The sequence below is a fragment of the Epargyreus clarus genome, unplaced genomic scaffold (genome assembly GCF_041222505.1).
Source record: "Epargyreus clarus isolate Ecla_fem2 unplaced genomic scaffold, WU_Ecla_fem_2.2 ptg000004l, whole genome shotgun sequence".
Classification (NCBI taxonomy): Eukaryota; Metazoa; Arthropoda; class Insecta; order Lepidoptera; family Hesperiidae; genus Epargyreus; species Epargyreus clarus.
In genome coordinates, this window is record NW_027332212.1 from 11,074,719 (window position 1) to 11,098,109 (window position 23,391).

Sequence of the window (23,391 nt, forward strand, 5' to 3'; positions counted from 1 at the left end):
AAAAAAAATCTATTAAATATGCTTCTAAGTTTTAACCTAATTGAAATGATTTTTATATCTACTAATGGCGATTTGTCTACTTTCGAAAATATCTTCATGTCGAAAACTCTCAGGCATATAGATTCTTTCCCGATATTTTCCTTTACCGCTTAAGCATGTAATAATTATTTTGTAATTAACACATAATTTACAAAATTCAGGGGTTCGTGCTTAATATTTGAATTTCGGACCCCGTGAGAGACCAAATTTCATACCAAGTTATGATAATATAGTAGGATGAATAATTGCAGAGTAAAATCTATACCGTGGAATTACCCAGTTATGGAATTTTCGAAATTTATAGCTATTCATTAACCACATTTAGTTCAGTTCTCGGAAGATTTCTATGTAATTAATGTTTCATTCACTGAAGTGTTTGTCATTAGTGCATTTATAACTAAACTAAGCATTCTCGGCACTAAACGCGGTCTTTAACAAATACAAGGAAACAACGATATGAATGTCATAATCATGCACTAGAGATCTCCATTCACCATTCTTATATTTATACTAGTCATCGAATTACACTTAAGAACATTTACATTTAAGAAACAAATAAGTACATTTAAGGCAAATTTTTAAAAAATAAATATAATCCCATTGGTGCATTTTTGCAGATCTAAATGTATATATTTGCAAACGGTCAAATTTGCAACGTAAAGTTACCAGCTTTTTAGTTACCAACAGTACACAGAAGTATGACATGATTTATTATAAGGAAATCAAAATATCATTGTAGGAATCGAATTCTTGGTATGGATGGAAAACAAATAATATTACGTAGAAATTCCCCCTATATTCACAAGTACATGACCTGGGAAACCAAGTCACGTACATGTGAATATAGGGGGAATTTTGGAAGTTCAAAAGGTAAAAAAAAAAAAACAAAAGAAGCCCATAAATCGCTGAAAGGAGTTAGGAGGCCGAAAATTAATGTCATTAGATTTTCTAACAATTTTTACGAATAGCCAACTGAAGGAAATAAAACAACTGTATGTCGTCTAATCTAATCTAACCAATTTTATATGAAACGGCTAAGCTATATGAAACGCTACAGTAAAGTCAAACAATTTAACAGGAACATAATTTCCTATTACACATACAGAAGATACATTACAGAGAAGAGTACTGTCGCTAATTTTCCTCGAAATCTGTCTGGAATGTTATACATGTGTATTGTTTACGAATACTTCAGAATCAGCCTATTGTTCCAACAGATTTGATTCGTTGGAATCGGATATTCTTAACCGGAGAATACATTACAGGTATTATTTTGAAGGTCTGTATTTAGGTAGGTACTAACTCGCTGCTGGTCACGGGTCTCGCAGTATGAGAGGGTTTTAGGTGTGGTCCATCGCGCTGGACTAGTACGAATCCTTATACATCATACACCTTTGAGAACTTTTTTGTTAAAGAACTCACAGGCGTGTGGGTTTTTACGAAGTTTTTCTACCGAATCGAATGAGGCTGAGTTTCAACCGCTATCACAGTCATTTTCGTCATCCAAAAATTTTATAAACAATTTCTTAAGTATCGTAAAGGAAAAATATGAAGTTGAATTTGTGCTTTCAAAGTCAAAATAGGTTGCTTTAGGTATATTTAAAATTATGATTTTCCTTATGCTTTAAAACATCTAAGTTAACAGAAACTAATTGCAATATGGTCTAAAAAGCCTTATCCACATTGCCTGTAGGTACAAAAATTTGCATGATCATTATTTGTTATACAATACATTCTGATCAACGATGATGGTGAGAAAAAATTCAAGGTTAAATTTAATATGAGTCAAACCGGTCGATCTTAGATAATTATAAGTACATGTACTCGTAACTTATAGATTTCTTTTGTTTTTTAGCCTTAAATAATGACATTCATTTATTTATAAATTACAAAACATAGTAAACACTAATACCTACAATTTTTAAAGAAAAAAAAACATTATTTTATATATTTTTATATTTAAGATAGATAACTGGAAAATATATATGTACCATGTAGGTATATACACATAACTTTGCAATTACTTCATGGCTTGAAGCTACTATATTATTTAGGTAATTATAATCAAGATTACCGTTTATGAATGAGGATAACCTTTAAGAAAGCCATTTGTGCAAACCGCAAATGATCTCATCAATTCGCACCTTAGTAAATTGGCATGAATTTAGAATTTTTGAATAATTTATGTATACTTAATTGATACGATATGTGATAAAGGCAAGATTATTGGAATTAGCGAGATCTTTGACTTAAATTCAATGTATCATTAAATAATTCATTACCTTTGTGTGGTTAAATTTGCAAGTTCCCACCATATTTTCATTGCAATTAACACTTAATTTATTAAAATGTGCAACGGAAAATTTATTTACTTGGTTATATTATAACTTAGGTATATCTAGTATATCGAGATATAAAAATCTTACGAAACAATTTTCCAGTTACCGCTATTTATTTTAACTTACTTTCCTTATCAACAAGCCTGTGTACACCTTACGACCACGCGAAATAACGAAACACTGTTCACATTGATTTATTATCACATCCGTCGATCAACTTTCACTATAAAACTCGCGGTGCGATTTACGAGAACGATTTTTAGGATTTTTAAAAGTTAGGATGGATTATGTTTTCCATTGAATTTACTTTTTACTAGCATAACAGTTCGGTGTGGAGATTTAATTAGCATAAAACATTGTTTAGGATTTAGTAAGAGGTTTATAAGCGTGCGCGCGCGTCTGATGAGTCGGAACAGTGCGGCCGAGACTAGCCGTTAAGTTTTTATATGCCTCGTCCTTTTAGGGTTCGGTGAGGTTCACTAACGGGAATACATAAAAACCTTATGTGAACCCGTTTCTAAGAATGGGGCTCTAAGCGGTATCACGCTTGATTTATTATGAAACCAGATTCCGCGCACAACCGCTCGTACTTGCAAGGGTTTTAAATTTTTACGCGGGAATTGTGTCTTTGGGGTTATAAAAAAATCTGATACTACATGAAGTTTTCTTCAAGATTAGTTCAAGCAAATAGTCACGCGGTTTGATAAAATAAGGCAGAACGTGTAAATATAAAATTTTGTGTCATTAATTAAACTGCTAAAGTTTTTCGAAATTGAGGCTAACTTTTCAATTTATTGTTTGTATAGATATAATGTGCCGACATGCGTAGAAATTAGATTTTTTTTATAAAAATATAACGTTAGTTTTTATACACAAAAATAAAGAATACATAAAACTGATCCAGCAAGTTAGTAGTTATAGAATCTATTTCATTGATTTTTAAAATTGTGTATCTAAAGACACTAAGCGTGCCAGACACGGGCCGTAGCAGACACGTTCAATGTCTGTAGGTTGTGTAGAATAAAACTGATCTTTGAAGCGATCAGACTAGCTCTAAAATAATTTCTTTTTTTACAAGGGAAAATTCCGTCTAATTGGCACTTAGCAACATCAACATCCTACGCCCAATTTAAAGTATTTAAGGATATGACACACATTTATGCGTAAAACCCGAACGCACGTTACGAATTTATTTATCGTTCTATTAATACTCCGTTACGATATCATACTTATACTTGTCATAGTGACGTCCTATGGTGCCACAGTGTCATGGATACATAGTCGATAGGGAGTTGGTAAAGCCTGTATGGTTCGGTAAGGGAGGTTACCCGTCACACCGTAGCGTGAAGCAGTTCTGCGTTTCGGCGGAAGGGTCAAAAGGATCTCTGATCGGCTTCAGTTAAACCCCTATTCTATATTATGTACCTGTTTACAGATTTACAATGTCCATGGGCGGCAGTAACCATGTGGTTACTGCCGCCCATGGAAGTCTAATGCTTGATGGTTTGCTATTTTAAAATTATAAAAAGATTTATAAACGGCGTGAAATAAATGTAATAACAATATTATAGTGCTTATCCTTGCAAATAATTACTAGATGTGTCGATGACGTGCGTCATGTTCTCATTACCTCCATTAGCGTCAGGACTCATCTAGGATGTGACTTTGGAAAAAGGAGATTCCCCGCCGGGTTAGGTGATCCTGTCCGCGGAGCGTCCGTGCTCCACCAGTCAGTTCGGAGCTTGTATATGTATTCGCTGCATTTTGAGAAAATGTTGTTAGCGTGATTCAGCAAGCGCCATCTCTTGATGTGTTGCGGAATGTTTTCACAGCGTTATTCGGAAGTGTCATATCTTGACGAGTTTTAAACGACGAAATTGAAGTAGGTAAATGAATTAATTATTTATTCAAAGTATTAAAAATAATAAAAAAGTAATAATAAATATAATTAAAAGTAATAATAAAAGTTTAAATTAGAAGTTAAGTACAAGTAATAAGAAAAGAAAAGTAAAAAGAATTAATAATTTATTTAAAGTACATAATAAACTATAAATTAAATGAATCAAAAATTATTTGTTTACTACATCACACAACATTTGAGTAAACATTACATTGAAGAGTACAGTTACTTATTATTTTAAGAGACTTGTGATGCCAGTGGAACTTATGTTGTGGGGATTGTCGTAAGTTGGACGAGTCAACAGGTGATGGTAATGGCACCAATGGGGATGGTTGTGACTTGCATGAGTGGTCTGATGTTACTTATTGCGGTGACTGTTGCCGGGGGTATGGCAGAACAGTTGGTATATAGTAATTGTATACTTGTTGGCCAGTTGTCGGAATTGTATTTTGGCATTGGATGTTTCGTAATTGGCTGTCGTGTTGTTTAGGGTTATACATTAACCGGTCTATTTCTAACATTGCGATATCTCTTGTACTTTCCTGAAAACCTCTCAGTTTATTACATAATAAATCGCAATACAGTGAACATGTGTCTGAGTTGGAATTCTGGGGTATATTTAGTTTACTTCTTTTAGATTTATTAGTTTCTAATGTAATAGGAATTTCGAACTTGTGTTCGGTTGTTGCTGGTGTATCATTTTCATTTTCGTCTTCCTCGATCTCTTCCATGTCTAGTGGATCCTATAAAAACACAAATGTTTTACGGTTTCATTAATTTTAGTTCTTTCTAATGTCAGAAAGACTGAAGACTGAACGATTGGAACTTTGGGCATTACATTGGTGCAATTGATGGTCAACCCAGATAAGAGTCCCACCTGAGGCACAGGCTAACTTCCTAATTAAAGAAGGAGCACTAAGAGCTTCTCAGGAGGACTAAATTAGAACACTTCGGATAAGCATAGATTTAGGAATAGGTTTTACTCAGGTAAAACCTATTCTACCACAATCTAGCCGGCCACAGGTGCCTTGTTTCTCTAGACTAATATGGATCTTGACTGTAGATACTATAGACTTTGGGCTACATTCGTTCGTCTTTTCCGAAAGTGAATAATAACTAGACAATAAATGGGAATAATAATGTTAATTGTTAGAAAAACATAATTATTAAACATGTAATATTTAAAAAAACATAATTATGGATGAACGTAGCTCGTCAGATCATCCACAGGTTACCAGAACGAACACGACTTTCAGAAATGAAGAGAACGACGAAGAAGAAGATAATTATGAAAAGGGTAAATTAAATATATTTTTCTTACCTCGGATCTCTTAATTTTCTTTGGTTTGTAAATACCGTCTAAAAAGCTAGACATAAAGTCATAAAAGGGCCACTCAGGCTTGTATACGTCATCATCCCCACTCCCTCCTTCCATAGACTCTCTTACTCTAGTCCTTTGCCTTCTGTATGTCGACATTAAATTATCGCTCTTCTTTCTTATTTCTTTAATTGGAATGGTACCGTCCCTTAAATTATTTTTTATACGGTTCCATGCATCGTATGCGTCGTTTTTTTTTTTGTGTTCTGGTACCGCGAAATTCCATAGAGCTGGTTCATTTTGATATAACTTCATTTGATAGAAAATCAAAAATGAGCTCGTTTGTCCAGTCCATGTTGGTAGAAAACCAAACTATACTCGCACGCCTCTTAATTAAATGAATATGTTTTGTTTTATTACGTCTGTGTTTATACGGACGTCTCCATACCACAGCGCACGACCTCGCACCGCACCTTTGTAGTTATTGACTAGCGGCGGCTTCGAGCGGGGTTACCAACGCATTAAAATATTTACCCTTAGAACTATAGTCAAAAATCCTTAAATTAATCACAACCATTAAAAACCCCTAAAAACTAAAAAGCAATGAAAGTCCACCAATAAAATGTTGCACTTAATTATTCCCAAAATTTAGGGGGGGATAACCCCTTCGAAACAGAATTAACCAATCACCGAATTCAATCAATCCAAATTTAGATTCTATAAACTCAGCTAATTCTCGAGGTATGCTGTGTAGTTTTTGAAAAAGCATAAGGTTTTAATTCCAAAAATACCGCCAAAGGGCATTTAAAACTCCCTAAATATTTGTTCCTCGTAAATTTAGGGAGAAACCCCCGGCGGTGGTATCACCGGATCAAGTCCGACGCACCGCTATGGACTCTCCTACGCTTTCCTTCCCACGGTACGTCGGCGCGGGCAGCACTAGAGATGTCCAGTGCGACGCGGTATTAGAAAATAGTAATATACGATTATATCGACATTAATTAATATAATATACTTTGATATGTTGCATTCCTAAAAATGTATTAACCTATCGTAGCAAACAATTACAACTTTTTGTGTTCATATTTATAAGATATGCCTTACATTGTGACAAAAACGTGATTAAAAATGTCACTGAACATGATAATTGCTGTAATTCTGAACTGACTGAATAAGAGAATAATATTTTTTATAGATTGTTGATTATCGGAAGTATCAATCAATTTTTTTTGCAAGTACATAATAATAATAATCAAAAAATAGCTCCTTGGCAGTGACATACATTAGTAATATTATTCTTAACTATGAAACGCAGGCGATACGGTTACGATACGATATATCGATACAACAGATTAAGCATCCCTATCGGTCCGTGTCTGTCTGTCGGTCTGTCCTACGGTCCGTGATTCTGTGGATTATTTACGGTCAGCCGACGACCACAGACAGCCACGCACTGTAAGGCTCTTTCATGCGTGTTGGTCTGTCAGCCTTGAAACGATTTTTGAAGTGAAAACTTCTTTACGTGCGTTGAGGGTGAACAAAAATCATGTAGTCCTCAGACTTAGCGGCGCATTTGTGGCCGACCTCAAGTAAAAATCTAATCTAATCTTATCTAGAGTCCATTAGAAATGTCCATGGGTGGCAGTAGCCACTTACCATCAGGTCGACTGCATGCTCGTCTGCTACTGCCATATTATAAAAAAATAAATAGTGTATGGTTATCCTCCACACAACAGATCATAAGAATTCCCTTATTTCAAACTTTAAGAGCATTATTAGCTAATCGAGCTTTTTAAACTTTTTAAGCTAAAATTTTTGTTACCATTGGTAACACCCACATTAGACGTCGCTATTCATCGCAAAAAATTGAAGGTCAAGTAGCAGATGGTTTTAATTGTTCTACATTAATTATTATTTATTTAATTGTATGAAGTCATTATTTATATATTTTAGGTTATGAGGTCACTGGGTATTAACGTGGCTTTAAATAGCTTTTTATGTTTATTCTGCAAATGTATAATGGTTAAGCTTAATAAAATATTCAGGATTCAGGGGTTACCAAGGGTACAGTTTATCAAGAAGCACGGAATGCGTTACCAAATTCCAGGAACGCACGCAGTACCTACTGTAATACACATATTACACGAAAGGTTTCAGCGTGTTTTTCCCTATCATAACTTCTTAATCATAATGTTTACCGAATGTCCTCGTAGACACCTTTCAATTTAGGCTACGCTATATTTGGATTCGCTGTGTGTAGCATGGAAAGTAAAAAAAAAATAAGATAGAAAGAAGTACTGTTTGGTGTACACTTACAGAATTTGGTAGCAGAACCATTCTAGGTTCCACTCCGGAGGCAACCCGTCTTACCATTCTGCTTTATAATAGTTAAGCTCGCGTTCCCAGCGTGAAGCAGTACTGCGTAATGATAGAAAGGTGATGCCGTCTGACTTACCTACGAGGCGACCGTATTCCTCAGGAGTAGCAATGCATCTCTAATTGGTTTCAGGTAAACCCGATCTATGAAGTAGGGATCTCCGACGGAACACAACCAGAGTCCTCCAAGCGCGATGCCCCGATCGGGCTCTGCCCCGGGAGAGCAGTTTTCGCTCCTCCCAAACCATCTGGTGTTCACGACGGTATGCTACTGTGATACATACCGCCGTCCTTCCCGGGGTCGCTTACTGGACGGTTCGAGCTCCTTCTCTTGCCGCCCGCAACCCCGGAAGCCCCCTTTTAGTCGCCTCTTACGACAGGCAGGGGATACCGTAGCCCTATTCTAGTCCCGGAACTACAGGGACAACTTCATCCATCCTACGCACTAGCAGTTCTTAGAAGCTCAGAGGCGGTTGAACGCGTAGCTAGCCGCTTTTACAGTTAATAATTCAACAGATTGTAATTGTACGTACTTAACCGCCACAAAATAGAGAGAAGCTAGCTGCTTAACCGCTCCGCAGTTAACCGCAAGTGCGTAGGAGGAGTCAGTGTTATAAAAATAGTATACGTAGGGTCAATGTTATAAAAATAGTATACACGACTATATCTACATATAAATCTATCATTGAGTATGTTACTATTCTAATAAGCAATCCATCACGGCTAGAGATGTCAACGTGAGATAGTGAAGCGCACTTCCCGTCCGTTCCCTGGGGCGTGCGTCAATCATTATTCACTTAGTTATCCCACATGTCCATCTACTAATCCACCGGTTGTGAATTAGTTATAACGCGCATAGTTTTTGCTCCCAGATCCATCCGCGTAGAGATTATTTCTTTTAAACGGACTTCTAAAAATAAATTGAGTCTATATTTAGCTACTTATACGTATTTTAGGGTTTCGTACCAAAAAACGTAACTCTTATAGGATCACTCGTGTGTCTGTCCGTTCGTCTGGCACGGTCAATTCTCTCCAAAACTACTGAACTAAATGAGATGAAAATGTGAAATTTGGTAAGCATATTCTTTTACATAACCCAAAGATGAAGGGACAACGTACACTATTGTATTTTCAATTGGGGAATAATTTGTGACGGGTGAAAAAATGTTTAGTAACAGCTAAACGTGTACATCGTGTGGCATATTAAATGAAAGGTTCTGTTGTAGGAATAGATTACTATAGATTGTTTTAAATTGCATGTCTCATAACGGGAGCGTTTGAGGTAATGCTCTACTTTCAACCTATTTTATATTAGTATGGACCAAAAATTAAAATAGGCGATAACGACTATCTAACTCATAACCCAATACCCAAGATAACAACGTTACTTCAACTGTTAGTTTGTTATGAAAACATACCAAATGGTTCCTGGTAGCCAAATCAATATTAATTGTTCCTAAGCGACAAAGGCCGAGCCGACTCGTTCCAATTTGCCCAGTGTGAGTCAAGTGTCCATGAATTAAATTCGTTTTAAAATTCCTATGTCATATCTCATTGATGTTCACATGATTAACTGTCCTATAAATGAGCTTAAATAGTAACCGACTTAATAAATAATTCTTTATTCTGAGCATATGTAGCAATAACTTCGTAAGTGGTTCTGTATCGTTGTTTTTTGTCTTGTATTTTATACTACCTCTGTTTTGAAATGAAAATAATTTGACTACAGAAGTAAGCTTTGGTGTTTGTTATTATTATTACTATTAAATAATAAAATTAAATAAAATAATAAATTTCGTTTATTTTTTTAATTTGGAGTTTACAATAAATTTTCATAAAGTAAAGTATTGCGTCGGGGTATGATGTGGTGGCCTTTCTGTCGAGTATATTTAATCCCAATGAAAACTCTTTGTATAATATTGATGTACATTATTAAATATAAGAATTCGAAGGTTATGGCAGTAGTCAACAATCTACTTGATAATAAGTGGTAGCTGGTGTACATGGAACAGGCAAGATAAGATTAGTTTCGTCAGTCTTGGCATCAAACACCTGATGTAACTGTCTATACGAGTAGAGTGATACTACGTCCTGTGGAGTTCGTTCGTACGTTTAGTTCCATCACTTTTAATCACACATAAAAATACCCCGACGCAAAGACGATATCTATTTAGCTTGAGTCACTTCTCCAAGCACTTGGTTGTGACGTTCTTCTGCATCACAGACGAATCCGACTTCAGATGTGTCGCGTCGGGTTTAAGAGACTGTCCAATTTTGATAAGCCTTGACACTAGTACACTGGAGAATATGACGCTGTTTATAGTATCCTTGTTAGCCTCTGCTGGTTCTGGTGGAGAGCCAATAATTTCCAATTTGGTCATATGCGAAAAATTACCTGTAACACAAATGCTTAAGTTAAGAACTTATGCGGTTTTCAGCCGCATTTCCGCGCGCTTACAAAACCCAATTCCTTTTGCTAAATATATATATTTCTTATGTGCGTGTGTATGTCACTGAACTCCTCCTAAACGACTGGACTGATTTTGATGAAATTTGTTGTGTGTGTTCAAGGGGACTTGAGAACGGTTTAGATTCACAATTTATTCCATGGGAAAAGGTTATTTAATTATGTTATATAAAAATAAATACTTGTCTATATATCTTTTATAGAATCGTTAACTATGCATTTGATCAAGTGACGAACTTTAGCAAAGTTATTGTCCAAGAGCCCACGAAGGTTGGTAAGACCAATTTTTGACAGATGGCGCCACTACCATCCCAATGAAGATACAAATTTTCTGTTTTATGTATGTCATATTATTTCTTTAAAACGCGGGCGAAGCCGCGGGCACAACTAGTGAACTATATAAATGTAATACTAGTCTACGCCCAATGCATTGCTCACCCTTGAAATTTTAGAGGCAGTTTAGAAGTCCGAAATTCAGTATCTCAATTTAGGTTGAATGTCAACGACACTCCTCTGACTTTTATAATGCGGAATAGAAATTAAATATCATTTTTCTGTAGCGGTGAATGAAAATATGGAAGGAAACCTGAAAGTTCTTTTAAAGTTCTCAAAGGTGTGTGAAGTTTACTAATTCGCATATGGCCATCGTGTCGGACCATCAAAGTCTCAGCATGTCGGACTATAGGCGGCATAGATTGAATATGAATAATGGATTGATTTTCTGGATCAATTCAAGTGACTTTATCGTAACTATACCGTAAAATATTCTTTGTTTTTTAAACATATCGCATAGATTATATAGAGAAAAATATAAATATGGACCTTTTCTTAAGCCGCTTCGGTGTTCGACGTAGCAGTAGGTGTATCCAATGAAAGCGCCGACCGTGATCGCAGACAGTGTGATGATCAGCATCCCCGCAGCGCAAACGACGCACGTCACCCACCGCGGCTTGCTGCGAACATGTTTTGTGCTATCTTGGTTAAAGGGTTTGTCTCCATTAAGTGTGTAGCTTTAAGCTAGCGTAATAATGATTGTAGTGCTTTAAAAGTGGGCTTCTTAACCCGAGAGTCTAGTTTCATATACCAGGAGATTTCGAAACCTTTGAGTGTTTAAAGTTTATAGTATATTTGAAATTAATTATCACTTATTTTTACAGTGTAGAAAAACATCGTGAGTAAACTTACACCCCTGAAAATTTGAAAAAATGTCTAAGGTGTGTGAAGTCTACCATCCGCACTGGGCCAGCGTAACGAACTGTTGCCATTCAATGACTTGTATAATGGGAGGAGATCCGTGCCCAGTAGTAGGATAATAATGATGACGTTCAAGTTCTCATTCTGTAAACTAAAAAATGAATTTCCAACTCACTTTTGAAGAGCCATTGGTAACATCTCATTTTTCAAAATAGTATAATCCATTATAAGTATAATCTAAACGGGGAAGATGGGATTATATAAAATTGTAAAATATTTTGTCAGAATCAGTCATAAAATATCATATTCTGATAGAAATATTGCTACTCGTATTGTCATTTTTTGTGAATATTATCTTTGACTGACTTTTTTCTTAAAAAACTTCTGTGATAATTCTAAGCTTTATTATGCTGTAAATGAATATCACAGTAATTATCTGTGACATAATTATGATATTATCTGTTCTCTATGTAAATATTATACCAGAACATCACATTGATAGAACATGTGAATTATTTTCTTTCTGAATTTATGTTTTGACGATTTTAAAGATATGTGTGGCAGCAGCAAATTAGGATATTTCATAGGAAATTTAATTTACATTATTGAAAAGTAAGTAGACATTAACAGAGCACCTTTGTGGTTCGCTTTGCGCAAACCATTCGTCAGTATTAGGAACATAGACTAAATAATTAAATAGACTCTTTATTATAAAACTTAATATAAAAGACTCCTTATTATAAAAAAAATTGAAAGTGGTAGAACCCTTTGTGGTTCGACTCCGGCGGCACCACCGCCACACCTATTTCTGCCTCATAACAGCAGTGTTAAGCGCTGCTGTGTTCCGGTTTGAAGGGTGTGGTAAGGGAGACATACTTTTCCGAGGCGTTCCAGCTTAGTCCTCAGGGGTAGCGGCGCATCTGTGGCCGACCTCAGGTAGGAATATCTAATCCTATCTGGGTTGATTACAGATGTCCATGGGCGGCAGTAGCCACTTACCATCAGGTGGACTGCATGCACTGAACTCACGTTCTATATGTAGTTCATTACAGATACCCATGAGCGACAGTGCTCACATATCATCGGGCGTACTTAGTGTTCCTCGTTTACTATTTAAATAATATTAAAAAAATCTAACAACCTTTTATAGATTATCACTTTGAAATGGTTTAAACATACGTAGCTATCTTAGACAAACAGGTAAATTTATTTAAATACTTATATACGAACTCAACTTTTTCAGATTAGCTTCCTGCTGTGCTGTTACTGCAGTAGTAACGTGTCTTATTACTACACTTATGTTGATGCTGGCCTTTGGAATAGGGATTGGTTACAACTACTGTTTTGTAGACTTTAAAACTAGACAAGGTATTCTATTCCTTTCTACATACATACATTTATAATTATAAAGCTATATTTATTGAGTGTATCACATTAAAAGAAACATTTGGAGGAAGATGATATATTTTCGTAAAAACTTTATAACAATGACGATTATGACAATTGGTTTCCCGCCAAAACTCAATTTCTCCCGCCACGCCGCCCCGCGCCTCACCGCACCACAGATTAAAAATCACTCTGCCACATAATAGTAGAGGATCCCAATACGACCGACGAAGGACGACGTTCACCAAGCTGGTTTTTGGATGAAACGTTTTTATGTGAAAATAAATATGTCAAAAGTAAAAAAAAAAAAAAAATCAGAATGAAATTAGAGTACATGCCAATCGTTTTGTACGATTTAAAAGTCTTCTACATAAAAGAAACGTTACAGGAATCATTTCAATTCGCCAATGTGGCAACGCTGACTTATTTCATTTTTGCAGATGCTCCTCCTGACAGAGTTACATACACGACTACTCCCCCGACCATTCCAATTATCAATTCACCACCAGAGATATTTAGTGATAAAACTACAATTAAAACTACTAAGGATGACTTCGTGCTCCCACCTATAAAGCGAAAATCTTCAATACTGCGTCGCAAGATGAAAGACACACATGTTACTGCAAGCTTGATGCCTGTCAAAAGAACTGTGGTCGTGCCCTTAGATGTGGGCGTTGACCTTTCTTCCTTGTTATCCAAGATAAGGGCCTTGAACAAAAATGTCACATTGGAAATAGTAGCTCCTTGAAGTTCAATGTTCTTTGTAAATAGATACTAACATTTGTAAGGTGTTTTATTTCGTCTGTATGGTACATTTGGTTGAATACTAGTGTGTTGCTATGACAGTAATTATTAAGATAATTTAAATATGGTTTCAGTGGTTCAGAAGGGTGTGATGAGACAAAATAAATAAATCTTTCTGAATTGCTTAATATTCAAACTTCACAAATTAAAATTACCCGTATTCCAGGATTTCCGGGTTGATGCGAATTATACAAAAATGCAGATATATAATAGATAGTTTTAAGCTAATGAATTTTCATCATAGTTCAAATCTTTCTATATTATTTATATCAACTGGAAGAGCGAATGCTTTAAAAAAATACTATTCCACGCATTTCCTGAATTTCAACCACTAAAAGAGAGGGGGGGGGGGGAAGATAGAATCCCCACTTTTTAACAGAGTGCAAAAAAAGAGGTTCTGGAAGAGCTATGTATGTATACATGTTTGCTTGTCCGTGATTTTCTCAATTCGTGGTTTTTGTTATTTAATACAAATGTCATTGCTTAAGCCCACCTTAAGCCACAGGCTTAACCCATATTTTTGTTGCTACGCTCCTTTTAGCTCTCTTTTCTTAATAGTCTGTATGTACTTTAGCAGTGTCAATTTCTTATGACATTTTGCGCTACTTTTCTATTTACATAATGCAATAACTAAATTTCTTGTAAAAAATGATTATAACGAGCTGACAATATTAATATTATCTGGGATTTCGACTGAAACTAAATTCTTATGGATCTGGCTATGAAAAAGGACGGTACTGAAGTACTGTCTACATTTAAATTATGTGGTTAGTCAGAGTTTTTTTACTTTTGTACAATAAGTAGATGGAAACCTTCGTCGTTGGTTTTCGGAGGCACCATTACCACCTATATTTCTGCCTAATAACAACATTGTTAAGTGCTACTTTGTTTAGGTTTGGAGGGTGTGGCAAGGAGAGCTTTTGAAATAAGTCTATTAGCATTAAGATTCTATTCACTCTATTCTATCTATTCACTTCTATCTTCTACTTGTTCTATCTACAATCTTCATATATCTTACTTACTTCTATCTACCATCTTCTTTAGGTCTTGTGTAGGTTGATTACAGATGTCCATAGGCGGTAGTTATCAAGGTTATAGGCGGTCCAATATCAGTACCCTTACCATAAGTTTTTTAATATATCCCACAATATTACGTTACGTTTACTCTATCCATTATTCTGTTCCGTTTGCTTCACGTAGACAGTAAACGTAACCATAAGTAAGTGCTCAAGTTTGTCTCCATCACATGTTCGCAAAAAAGAGAGACAAAACATAAAGCGCCATTTTGTCAATTTAGACATTTAATGTTACGTTACTGACACTATAGTTCTAATACAGTCCGCTAGGGGCGCTGATTGGAAATTGTATGTGCAATACGTACACAAATACCAAAACAGTCATATTTGTCAAAACGTAAAAACTCATGGTAAGTTTGGTTTGCAAGTTCGTTTGCAAATAATGTAATAAAATCCCTGTAATATAAAAAGTATATAAAGTAGACTACTAAAAATAATCTTGCTTACGTAGAGATCTTAAAACTCGTTCTAGACTCCGTAGTACATTAAAACTTTTGCAGAGTCTTTATACTTTTGAACTTTGTAAAAATCGTTACTCTTTTCACAGAATAATGGCTAACAAGCGTTGTATAACGTCAATCATAAATTTTAATTAAATTGAATTATAATTAAATTTAATACAAATATCTCTCTTCGTAAATGTAAATATAGCTAAATTTAGGAAAGCAAAGTTAAAAAAGTAGGAAAAATATCGAGTTTATTGTCTCTGATATATAATTCCGCGAAAAACAATAAAAAGAAACAAGAAGTGGTTTTAAACATTTAATCATTCAAAATATGATTGAAATTTCAAAATTTGTTACCTACTGCCTCTGGACTAGAGTTCAACCCCCAAAAGGGAAAGTCCTATCTATCTTAATTTGTATAACTCAGTGATCGGCTAAAAATAAAACATTCAAAAAATCTACTATATCTATTTCATGCAGGTATTTCCTTCTAAAGTGTATTTCATCTCGTTTCTTTATACAAACCTGTATACTTGTTTCTCTAATGACTCTACCGCCGCTCGAGTAACGCCATTACGGAAACGCCCCGGTAATAGTTTACGGTTCTTACATTCTGCAGTTTACTGATGTTTAAATATTCACTTGTCAGTGAATATCTGTATTCAGTGGCGTAGCTACCTAGGGGCTAGGCGGGGCAGTGCCCCGGGGCCCTCAAACTCAGGGGGCCCTCGAACCCTTACCAGAAATCTCGATCGAACGGAACTTTTGGAAATTTCTCCCATTTTCAAAATAAATATGAAATGTTGCAACCCCACTTTAAACATGACAACTCAGTTGAAAGTAATTTAAAAGTTATGCCTAGGGAATTCCCCTAAATTCTTTCTGTACTAGTACTTAGTTTTACCTCAACTAACTCAAGCATGGACTGTTCACCAATCATGCAAGGAAATAATGAGCAAATATGGAGTGCTAGAATGCGACCTAACGGAAGTATTCCGCCGTGGGGCCCCGGCGTTGTAAAATAGGGCCTCCCCCTCTCCCTCCGTGGGTGCCGTAAGAACCGGCTAAGGGATACGGTGCAGAGGTGGTCTGCACCGTATGCACAAATGTGAATAGTTTGCAGACATTTTTGTGTTTATTTGTTAGTATATTGCGGTTTGGTAGACATATACGAGTATATATATAAATCAATAAATGTATTGATCGGCATGTTAATGCGCAATCGTATCAAATCGGGGTGCGCCGACACATGGACCCTTAATTTATTTAAGTAAGTAATGTTATGTGACAAATTAAAGGAAAAGGAAAATTTTGAAGAAAATACGTATTTTTTCATACATTTGCATACTAATCCTTAAGGATTATATATAAAAAATACATATGTCATAACATGGAAGAATTTGTTGGTTAATCAACTAATTCTTCGATGTTATGACATACCTATATGTTTGTAACTTGCGAAAATATAACGGACACATTAGCGTCATAGGATCGTATCCAATCGTGGTCCTATGACGCTTTGATCTGCCTATTTTAAGCACAAATGTCCCCACAGTGAAACATTTTTGATTTATGTGGAAACGTTATACTTTTGCAGAAACTAAAGCTAGGAAAAAATATAAATAAAATAGTTATTTAGTCAGTTAGGCCCGACCTTTATATGATAAATCCTTGACGATCCTATTTCGTTTTATTAGCCAAACCTACATCCAGTATTTATCGTAATTTACCGTTGTTACTGTTTAATATTTTTATTACCTGCCCTGCACTGCACAAAAAAGGGCTTAAATAGCTTAGCATTTATAAAGTATTTCTATATTTCATATTTTTGTTTGATAAGATCTAATCAGTTTCCATAGCAGTGGGGCCCCATTTTTTTATTTGCCCCAGGGCCCTTGGTTACCTAGCTACGCCACTGTCTGTATTTGTAGTGAACGAATAATCTGTACATCCGAGCCCTACATTTATCGTTAGCGCCTTAATAATTTTAAAAGCAATTTTACAATAAGTATTTATTTATAAACTTAAGTTACAATTGTCCTATTGGATATTTATCTGGGTCTTCATTTTATTAGCAACTAGCTGACCCGGCAAACTTTGTACCGCCAAAATCAAAATCTATTTATTAAAATATAAAATATATTTCATATATAATATAGCCTATGTTACTCGTGGATAATGTAGCTTCAGAATGGTGATTTTTTTTTTAAATCGGTCCAGTAGTTTTTGAGCCTATTCATTACAACCAAACAAACAAAGTTTTCCTCTTTATAATATTAGTGTAGATTAGTATGTGTAAATAGATTATGGGAAGTAAAACGGGACATTTGGAGTCAAATGAAATCTTCGACACCAAGTTCGAATATTGGAGAATATCTAAAAGTAAAAGGAAATGCTAATGAGTACGTGCTTTACAGTGGTGAACGATAACGTTCTTGTTCAGAGTCTCTATCCAGTAGAAATAGAAATGGTGTTTTAAAGGTGGTAGAACTCTTTACGGCGGCACCTCCGCCACACCTATTTCTACCTCATAACAGCAGTGTTAAGCGCTGCTGTTATCGAAGGGTGTGGTAAGGGAGACATACTATCCGAGGCGTTACAGCTTAGTAATCAGGGGTAGTGGCGTATCTGTGGCCGACCTCATCATCAACCCCTTACTGTCCCACTGCTGGGCACGGGTCTCCTCTCAGAATGAGAAGGATTAGGCCATAGTCCACCGCGCTGGCCAAGTGCGTATTGGTAGACTTCGCATACCTTTAAGATTTTTTTTATAAATCTCTCAGGTATGCAGGTTTCCTCACGATGTTTTCCTTCACCGTTTAAGCAAGTGATAATTAATTTCCGACATAAGACGACGACGATAAGTGGCCGACCTCAGGTAGGAATATCTAAAACTATCTGGGGTTGATCACGGATGTCCATGGGCGGCAGTAGCCACTTACCATCAGGTGGACTGCATGCTCGTCTGCTACTCCTATGTTATAAAAATGCCATAAATTGATTTTTTTGAATTTATATGAAAGAGGTTCATCAGTAACTAAAATGTTACTATAGAGTCATGTTGGACACCACGCAAGGCCACGGTTAGAAAATAGAATTATGTCGAAAATAGGGATTTAAAGATTTCTCCAGATAAAATTCTATATTTTTGCATATAAATTGCCATAATATTGAGTTAAGCAAAAACGTTTTTTTGCTCTTTTCGATAGTGAAAAGAAAAATCTTAAAAATATTTAAATATTTTTAAGATTTTTGTAATTTTAATATTCTATACTTTCAATGTCTATTCAAAACGAATAAATCTTGAATTTGAATAACAATAACTGCAAATGAAACTAGAAACGGTTTTAAATTTTTAGGGTTCTGTATCCCGAGAGTAAGAACGGAAACCTATCCGTCTGTTCGTTGGTCTGTCTGTCCGTCTGTTTGTCTGTCACAGGGCTCTACCTTTTGAACCGAAATACATTTGAAATTTACAGAGTAAGATATATAACAACAATTATTAGACCACCATAATTATAAGAAACCGCTATTTGACAGCGTTTTCCGCTTTGTCTATTGAATCGTAATAGGCAGAGAGTTCAAACCTTCACATTGTGTTACTTCTATAGCTGCTACGATAACAAATACTAAACATAAGAAATAAATGAAAATTTGGAATACGGAATCCTCCGTGAGCAACTTCGACTCGCACTTGGCAAATTATTCCATAGTATTGAAATTCCTTCGGCGTTAGCTTATTATATTCATCTCAGGTGTTTCCAAGACCTGAAAATTCATTCAATCAACTCGTCTTTGTGGAATACGGTTGTTGTTCAAGAATATTTTACAGGGTATTATTCAGTTAAGGTTAAAATGTAAGTGAGTGAACTCAGATATGAAGATGTGAAATTAATCATTTAGATTGTCTAATAAAGATTATGTTTATATACTATGTAATGGTGTTCATGTTTATTTATATTACATGATTATGGCATTGTTATGATATAGGAGTAGCAGACAAGCATACAGTCCACCTGATGGTAAGTGGCTACTGCTACCCGTAGACATCTGTTATCAACTCCAGATAGGATTAGATATTCCTACCTGAGGTCGGCCACTACTCTTAAGGACTAAGCTGGAACGCCTCGGAAAAGTATGTCCTTACCATACCTTTCAAAGAAAAAAACAGTAGCGTGCCGCCAGAGTCGAAACTCAAAGGGTTCTACCACCTTCAAGTCGTAATAAGCAACCAAGTCATCGTTCGCCGATGATGAATGCAACATATCTTCTGGGGCTCGAAACAGTTTGGCAACCGCTCCACCGACTGATACTTCTGTCAACATTAATACAGTTTCCACAACATAATCATCGGGAGTGGTGGTGATGGCGGCGGGTGTATCCCGATCCCTAACCCCTTCGCGTGCTGTTTCCGGTGCTGTCTCCAGTTGCTCTTCAAGCTGCTCTGCTGCGCTCTCGTCATTGGCCTGATTGTTGTCGGGCTTGTTATGCTTGCTGAGGAATTGTGTATGTATATTTATATCTGTATTTATCACTAGCTGACCCGGCAAACTTTGTACCGACTCAAAATCTATTTATCACATATATTTCATATAAAATATATATAGCCTATGTTACTCGTGGATAATGTAGCTTTCGAATGGTGAAAGAATTTTTAAAATCGGTCCAGTAGTTTTTGAGCCTATTCATTACAATCAAACAAACAAAGTTTTCCTCTTTATAATATTAGTATAGATAATATCTATCTTAACTTTGAATCTTTAAACTTAAAATATTTTCACAAAAGTGATCACATTCCTCCAGGCAGCCGCTATGTGTATGGGTAGAATTCGCAACCCTTTTAGAAAGTTTTATAGAGATTGTAGGTTTCCTCTCGTTGTTTTCGCCCACTGTTAAAACATTTGATAATTTACTTTTAACTTTAAGAGTAGTGCTTTATTTCAAGTTATTTACATTAAGAGTGGGGGTTAAAGCCCGGGGATTAAGAATGTGGCTTGATTCATTCACCTTACAACCTTTAAAGATTTAAAGATCTATTCATCATATACCTCATCATCAACCCATTATTGTCCCACTGCTGGGCACGGGTCTCCTCTCAGAATGACAAGGATTTCCACCGCTCTGGCCAAGTGCGTATTGGTAGACTTCACATACCTTTGAGATTTTTTTTATAAATCTCTCAGGTATGTAGGTTTCCTCTTAATGTTTTCCTTCACCGTTTAAGCAAGTGATAATTAATTTCTAATACGCACATAATTTTAGAAAATCAGAGGTGCCTGGGATTTGAACCTCGGTCCCCTCGATCGAGGCCGAGTTTCTTAACCTCTAGGCTATTACTGCTCAGCATCATCATATACCTATATACATACATTTACTAGCATTAGAGGTACCAGAAGGAAAAGAACCTGGAATTCAAACCCCAGGCCCTCTTGTGAAAAATCGAAATTAATAACGTTAAGCTATCACTGTTCCATGAATGCCTGTCACCTCGCTAACCTGTTTTCAGGACCTGAAATAAAATGTTGATGTTACGATAGCATCTTTACTTTTCTCTTAATTAAATGAGAATTGTTTTAAACTTTTAAGAGGAATGCTAAAGTTGCACTTTCTTTTAAGGTCCTGAAACCAATTTAGATAATTGTAAAGATTTCATTTACACTTCTTTCTGAAGGACGAGACCCCTTTCTGTTATAATTGCCTATTATTTCCTCCTCAGGTTCCGAAAAAGAAACAAGTTAATTAGGATTTTTATGATGTAAGTACTAATTATTTAACATTTTATTCGTATTACATTACATAGGTAATTTACATTAAATAGGTTACATAGGTAACACAAGTTTTTTCAGCGATAGTCTATGTACGAGACTATGGTACAAGACTAAAAGATAATTCAAGAATGTCAAATGTCAACGTTCTGTCTTAATAAAATAATATGAGATACTAAGATACATTTTGCTAAAATAAAATTAACAATACTATATAAACATGTACCTAATAACAATAGATTCGTAATGTGGTATGTTACAACTTTAGAACGAGATTTTATAATTATGTTTTATTCTCTAATACGTCTACTTTGTGACCTTTACGTAATTTTAGTAGTACGAGTACATATATGGTAATATAGCATAGTTTCTAGCCAAAGAAGGGAAGGTTGCAGTGGTAGGGTGGAAGGTGGTAGAACTCTTTGTGGTTTGACTACGGCGGAACACTGCCACATCTATTTCTCCCTAATAACAGCAGTGTTAGCACTGCTATGTTCTGATTTGAAGGCTGTAAGGGAGACATACTTATCCAAGGCATTTCAGCTTAGTCCTCAGGGGTACCAGCGCATCTGTGACCGACCTTAGGTAGGAATCTAATGTTATCTGGGGTTGATCATATGCTCATCTGCTACTCTTATATTATAAAATTTGTGTTTGTTTTTAGCTGGGGCAACGTGTTCGTGAGCAATGAGGCATTGAGCTACGGGGCTCAGATCGTGGTGTGTGTTGTTTTGTTCCTGGTTGGGTTCGTGGTCATCGTGTGTCTACTGGCTTTTGACGTTTTTTGTAAGTTTTAAATAATAAACGCTTTTAAAAGACGTATTCTACACTCACAGCCCCACACTAGGATTCCCTGTATCGTGGGTGTTATGGAGACAAATACACAAACACCCAGACCCAGAAAAAAACACCTAAATTCATTATTTAGGTATCTATCTGGCTGTATCATGAACTAGGGATCCTCTGCGCGTCAGACCGGTATTGTGACCGCTCCGCCACGCGGATCGTCAATGTTAACGAAGGTGTAAGAAAACCATGTAGCGTCTTTATAATGTGGCACATTATCAGTGAAAAATTATATTTAGCGCCAATCAAGACTGGAGAGTTGGGTTCGGTCATACATACGTTATTACTCCCGAGGATTTTTCGTAATGCCTCGTATATATTTACGTTACTGTTAAATGCCGAAGTTCGTTTTACTTTAACCTATCTAGACCATAACCTAAGATTCGCCGGTAGCAGATGGTTAAACGTAATTATTCACGTCTTATACTAGGTGTAACTGGTTGCATACAACTAAATGTATATGACTACAATACTGATAAAGTACAGTGGATCACACCTATTTCCTCTTTCCTTTTTGCAACTAATCTTGTTAACGAATTCCGTTGAACGGTCGCAACATTAGTATTTTTTTATGTAGTGAGGGGGAAAGTAGACTTTGATTGATCTATATTTGCAGATATAAACAAAAATATGTGCAGAAATAAGGTCATGACGGGTTTTATTACCTTTTGTGCTTAACAACAATACTTTTATAGTTATACTAGCTGACCCGGCGAACGTTGTTGCTATATAAATAAAAAAATGTTAAGGGTGAACAACCCTTATCACTTAGGGGTATGAAAAATATATAGTAGCCGATTCTCAGGCCTACTGAATACGCATATAAAATTTGGTGAAAATCGGTAAAGCCGTTTCGGAGGAGTACGGTAGCTAACATTGTGACACGAGAATTTTATAAGATAGAAAATAATTATTCACGCTTTCTAATGTTATGATGTCAATTTTTCACCGAGCACAGTATTACGTTTATCAAAAACTATCTGAAGTAAACTTTTTCTTTCAGAACTTGAAGGAGTACAGTTGGAATCATGAAAGAAATGTTGGCGTATATGGCGAAAGTTCTGAAACTTTGTACAAATCTGAAAGTATGCGCAGTAATAAAATTGGCCTTCAGTGAATTATTTCAATGTCGGCGGGCGGGAAAAGCAAAGAACTGTGGGAGTGTAGAAATTTTTGATGTTTTTGTAAATGCTTATGTTAAAATTTTATTATTAAATCAAATATTACATCAGAGTTTCCAATGAAATATTTATTTACACCTGAGGGAATTACAATTTTATATAATAACTAGCTGACCCATTTTTAAAGGTTAAGGGATTATGCAATTAAAATAATAATAGATGCTCTGTATATGGACTTCTCCAGTGCATTCGATAAGGTTTGCCATTCGCGTCTTATATGCAAATTAAAAATGTATGGAATCGACGGGTCCTTA

General features: G+C 35.7%; 3 protein-coding genes and 1 long non-coding RNA gene across 4 annotated transcripts in view; 2 read left to right on the top strand and 2 right to left on the bottom strand.

Moving 5' to 3' along the window:
• Positions 1-2,814, bottom strand: part of LOC140757540 (glutathione hydrolase 1 proenzyme) — a 46,843-nt gene extending 44,029 nt beyond the window's left edge. Inside the window, exon 1 of the mRNA XM_073093296.1 lies at positions 2,505-2,814. The gene's annotated coding sequence lies outside the window, so the exon portion shown is untranslated. The remainder of the gene's footprint in view (positions 1-2,504) is intronic.
• Positions 2,815-10,149: 7,335 nt separating this feature from the next.
• LOC140757191 (uncharacterized) lies at positions 10,150-11,971 on the bottom strand. Its single transcript, XM_073092729.1, has 3 exons — positions 11,809-11,971; positions 11,262-11,392; positions 10,150-10,367 (listed from the first exon to the last, which is right to left on the bottom strand). Exons 1-3 carry the CDS (start codon positions 11,856-11,858, stop codon positions 10,153-10,155), a joined length of 396 nt encoding a protein of 131 aa, XP_072948830.1. The 5' UTR covers positions 11,859-11,971; the 3' UTR covers positions 10,150-10,152.
• A 129-nt stretch (positions 11,972-12,100) lies between these two features.
• LOC140757193 (uncharacterized) lies at positions 12,101-13,806 on the top strand. The gene is made up of 3 exons (XM_073092730.1): positions 12,101-12,245; positions 12,877-13,001; positions 13,460-13,806. Exons 1-3 carry the CDS (start codon positions 12,187-12,189, stop codon positions 13,765-13,767), a joined length of 492 nt encoding a protein of 163 aa, XP_072948831.1. The 5' UTR covers positions 12,101-12,186; the 3' UTR covers positions 13,768-13,806.
• A 617-nt stretch (positions 13,807-14,423) lies between these two features.
• LOC140757194 (uncharacterized) lies at positions 14,424-23,117 on the top strand. Its single transcript, XR_012103943.1, has 5 exons — positions 14,424-14,590; positions 19,679-19,851; positions 21,062-21,100; positions 21,775-21,896; positions 22,960-23,117. It is a non-coding gene; the product is annotated as an uncharacterized LOC140757194 (long non-coding RNA).
• The last annotated feature ends 274 nt before the right edge of the window (positions 23,118-23,391 follow it).